The sequence below is a fragment of the Aplysia californica genome, unplaced genomic scaffold, assembly GCF_000002075.1.
Source record: "Aplysia californica isolate F4 #8 unplaced genomic scaffold, AplCal3.0 scaffold00078, whole genome shotgun sequence".
Taxonomy (NCBI): Eukaryota; Metazoa; Mollusca; class Gastropoda; order Aplysiida; family Aplysiidae; genus Aplysia; species Aplysia californica.
The window spans coordinates 1590806-1595674 of record NW_004797348.1 but is presented as its reverse complement, the minus strand read 5'-3'; the positions used below and the strand labels follow the sequence as shown (position 1 = coordinate 1595674).

The following is a 4869-nucleotide window of genomic DNA, read 5'->3' as shown; positions in this document are numbered from 1 at the left end:
TTGTTATGCACTACATTCAGGTCTCCAATGTTTTAAGATTTTGTAAAATAAAAAAGGCCTAAAACTCAAAGGTGTACCATAAAAAGAAAAATGCTCCTGTAAAGTTATAGAGAAATGTGTATAAAAGATTGTGTCCAAATGTGAAACAATTCTGACAGTAACTTTCTGAGATCTACTCAAAATAGTTTTGCAACCTGGTCAGATAAACAATTCTGAGAAAACTGCAAAGAGAGATAATTTTTTGTTGAAGATTTTCCTACATTGCTGCCTCTCTTAAATGCATTTCCAGCTATTTATAAGTTTGATAAAGGAATTAGGCTTCTAAAGATGAATCCTTGATATTGATATCTATTAAGATACTCCAAAATCCGAAAAACTGATATTTTTTCTAAATTTTTACTGATCTGACCAGTGGATCCCCTTAAGTGTCCATTGAATCCGAGGGCAAAGCAAAAATGTTCAAATTAAACGAGGGGAAAGAAGAAGAAGAAAACACACACACAAAAAACAACAACAACCCAAACCAGGTACCCCTGACATCACCATATACACTGCTTTTGGTCATGGCTGGTTCTCACTTAGGCATAAAAAAGGAAGTAAAATTTCAGAGCAAATATTCACCTGCCAGTACTGCTAGGAAAGTCAGGCTGTATGAGCAGACAGCACTTGATAATTATAGAAGGACATCCCCCCCCCCCCAACCTGGGAGAACACAATAACACTACAGACCTTGCTCCTGTGACTGGTGGTGGAAACTCCAGATGTGCTTGCCATGGATTTCACAGAGACCTCTGTGCCCGCCTCGCTGAAGTTGCTCTGACTTCCACGAATGTCCTGAAACAGACAAGGACATAATGATAAATGTAATTAATGAAGGTTGATACAGATTGTTTAATGGTCGATATTATTTGAATTTTGTTGCTTTTCTGTACATTATTAATAAATAAAATTATGTAATTATGTACAAATGAGTGTACTGAGCCAGATTTTAAAAAACCCAAAAGTTTTACTCTCTCAAGTTCACTGTCCTTGAAATTGATCTAGATAGGTCTATAGGATAGGCACTCAGCAGTCTAACAAAAATCACATGTTCCTTTACCATCTCTTTCACAAAAATATTTTTTATAAATTTACATAATAGGTCTGGAGAAAATACAGTCACACGAGTGACCATATGTTGTACTTCAGCTCAAGATATAACCGGGGCAAATAAACATTGTATTGTAATGCACCCAATTTTTAAAAAGCCTCAAAAAGCATCGAAACCGAGGGAGTTCAGAAAAACATTTCAGTAACATGGGTGGAGCATCATCCTTTTAGAAGAACAAAGTGCATTATTTCAACAGGGGAAAAATCACTGTGACAGAACTAACAGACAAGGAAATCAGCTATCACTTCTCAACATTATTTTCAATTGTGAAGGCAAAAAACACCATGAAACTTTTTAACACATTATACCCTAAGGGCCTGGACGGGAAGTCCATTGTTAGATCCTAAGCAAGGGGAAGGAACCCACCTCCCGTGAATACAAGCGTTTAAAAAACACATTTTAACCCTAACTCTGGCAAGTGGTTTCAACAGGAATGGCAGGGCTAATCAGCCAAAATGTGCACATGCTTTACAAATCAAATTTATGGACTTGCATCAAATAAAAACCCTACAAAATCATTGCAACTCATTTTTAAAAAACGTAGCTATAAACTATATTTTTAAAAAATACAACCAAAAAAACAACAACCCAAAACTTTGTTAAAAAATAACAAAATTAACCCAACAAAATATAAAGAGGAAAATACGAAGTATAAGTACTCCTTGACAGAACCTGAATTCATTATGAAGAATAGAAAACCAGCTGCTTCATATATATTCCACTAAGTCAACTAGTCTAAAAAAAACTCACCAAAAAAACCCCCCAAATTTTTTCTTGAATGAGAAAATTCTCATAGAATTTATGCTGAGAGCACCAATACTGATAGGATTTTAGGATGTACCAAAGTCGTGCAATCAGTGCAGCATAAACCACTGTGTGCAGGGACAAGCCAAAGTGGGTCAAGAACTACTATTAGAACTGATCACTTCTAGCTCAGAGAACGTCAGAATTAAAAAACCCCTAGGCTAAAATCATATATCAGGTTTTGTTCTAATTCTTAAATGAAAATGGCAACAATATCTAACACTACCAGTGTATTTAAGAAAAAGATACCAGTGAACAAGACAGTAAGTTCACATAAATTTCTACATTACAGCAAAAGAACCACATCTACATGAAATGTTTTTCTTACATCTGACAAAAGCACTCTGTACAGTTTGACAGAAGCTTTGTCTCTTCTAATAATGTGCAAACATTCATATGTATTCACAATTAAAACCAGATTTCTTAAAGATTTTAGTATGATATCTACCACAATCAATGAAAATAAAAAACAATTAACACTATCAAAACAAGCTTTTACCAGCACTCAGTCAGTAGGCCTACAAAGAGTATGGGTAAACACAGTTTAAAAACTCAGATCAAATAGGCGATGCCCACTGGAGGATCGATTCGGTTAGGTTTCTGGCAGCTTCAGTGCATACTATAAATAAGACTCAACTGCCCAAACTGATCGCCCGACGTGAAGCCTTGAAAACAAATGCGTTTGTTATTGAAGGTCCTCTTCCGTTTTCTCAGTTTGTGACAAAATGGTAGCTTTTGCCCCTCCCATGGAGGATAATCTGGCTAGCCCCCGACGACCAAATAGACCAAACTGAACAAATCCTGCCAATAGACACCGCCTATAATAATCGGTTTTCATATATTTTAGTTTTAGTAGAGGTTTTAGGGAGCTTGCAACTGCATAAGGTTATATCAGCGCCAGAAGATTAGAGGTGTTACAAGAGAGTAACAAACATAAAAAAGAAGAAGGGGAGATAAGGACAATATATGTTTGATAGGAAAGAAGAAGCAAACCACACCAAAGCACCCGCCAACCTTCAAACATTTGACTATTGCACTGAAAGTAGTAGTTAAGCAGTTGTCTAATCTCAAGGCTAGTCTACATGACTACTGTTCAATCTAACGAGTTAGCAGGAGAGGCAGACAATACACCTACATTGCACAGAAAGTGCACTCATGAATATAAAACAGCAAAACAACACAGGTTTACAGTTTTACCTGTTCAAGTTTTCTGTCAGCATCCTTCGTTTGCTGCACCAAGTCCTTCACCTCTTTGTTCTGCCTCAACTGATCCTCAACAAAACTTGTGGTTACCACTTTCATCTGATTCACTTCTGACACAGCCTCATCATGAAGCGTGTTCAACAGGTTCTTCACACTATCCCGCTGAAAAAAATAAATGTTTGATAAGATAAGAACACCACCTTGATATGCAAGACAAGGACACGCGACCCATGCAAAGATACGTCATTCACGCATACTTAACGCCCTTGACATGACCTCTCCCCACTTTAACATTATGATTTGTGACCACTTACTTAACACTGAAAGTTCCATCCTTTTCCCTCAGTGTCACAATCCTCAACCTCTTACACTTACACTGCGACTTTTTACCCCAATACTACAAATCAAGATCTTCCGTCTCAACATGGTGACCCTTGATATCCCACCTCAGCTATTGTGACCCGTAACCTCCCATCCCACCACCATAACAGGTTATAGCTATAATCATGTGGAACTTTCAGTGTTGCAAGTATTTTGACATAGACAAAGAGAATGTCTATAGATATCTTTAATGAAGTACATTTAATTATTTCTTAAAATGTTTTTCCACTTTTCATCCTTAGAAATACCAATGTGAAGAAAATTCTCATTCCTCACTTCAGTTTTGAAAGTCACCAAAAACAATAACAAATTATGAAAATCTGAGAGAACATACAGTTACAACAACTTCTCACCTGTTTGAATAGCAGTGTCTTGAATTCCTCGAAAGAACTTGCATATTTTTCATGCTGAGCTTTCATTGAAGATGCTTTAGCAGAAATCTCCGATTTCAGAAGTGAAATTTGTTGAGCCTCATTTGCCTTCAAAAAAGAAACAAAAATACTGACTAGACTGGTATGCAGCAGCACCCAGATGGGCGTGCCTATTTTCATTTCAGAACAATTTCACAAGTTGCAATGACTTATATACAAATGAATAATCCACAACTTTCTTTTTTCATTAAAAAAATCGATATGATATCACACAAACAAACCACTGATTTTTAAAGACTTTTTAAACACAGTCGTTCATTTTGTAGAATATAACAAATTTCATCACTATCAACATTTTTATATGAGAGGAACAAACTATATCATGAATTCTATCTGAATGGCCATGTAAAAGTTTGCTATATTTTGAAGAAATTGCAAACGCTACTTTAAGTGGCATTTCTTTTTGACCCCTGAGAAAGCTAAAGTCAAACAGTCATCTTGAAACCAAAAGTCAGCCTGCGGACTAAACAAGAATTTCAACCATGGTTATCACCCCACCTCCTCCCCAAACAAACAGAGCGTTATTCTACTTCTACTGCTATAACAAATTACTATACTAATCACAGCATTCCTGTCATTCCGTAAACATTTCTTTGTTTACAATTTAGACATAACAGCTGCGCATAGAACCAGTCAACACCAAACTGAAGTAGAGAGAAAAAAAGTTACCACTATTTTCAATAGATCTTCTTTGGTCAGATTCATAAATCCGTCTCTCTTGTTAATTAGGTCCTGCTCTGACAGCACAAATCTTTCCAATTCCTTGTCCATTCTTTCCTCATTTTCCTGGGCTTTGGCCTGAGTTTCGTTCATCAGCTGTTTGTGTTGTGTGACAAGGGTTTCTGCAGAAAACAATTATACTTTTACTATAGAGGGGAGAGAGAAAGAGAAAGAGGCGGC

General features: G+C 36.5%; 1 protein-coding gene across 2 annotated transcripts in view; it reads right to left on the bottom strand.

Annotated features, from left to right (window-relative positions):
- The window catches only part of LOC101861271 (kinesin-like protein KIF11-B), a 39179-nt gene that overhangs the window by 12938 nt on the left and 21372 nt on the right, over positions 1 to 4869 (bottom strand). For both annotated transcript variants that reach the window (XM_005094246.3, XM_005094247.3), the window contains exons 15-17: positions 4639 to 4811; positions 3892 to 4017; positions 3152 to 3319 (exon numbers count right to left, since the gene is read on the bottom strand). In XM_005094246.3, the coding sequence (XP_005094303.1) occupies positions 3152 to 3319; positions 3892 to 4017; positions 4639 to 4811 (467 nt within the window). The remainder of the gene's footprint in view (positions 1 to 3151; positions 3320 to 3891; positions 4018 to 4638; positions 4812 to 4869) is intronic.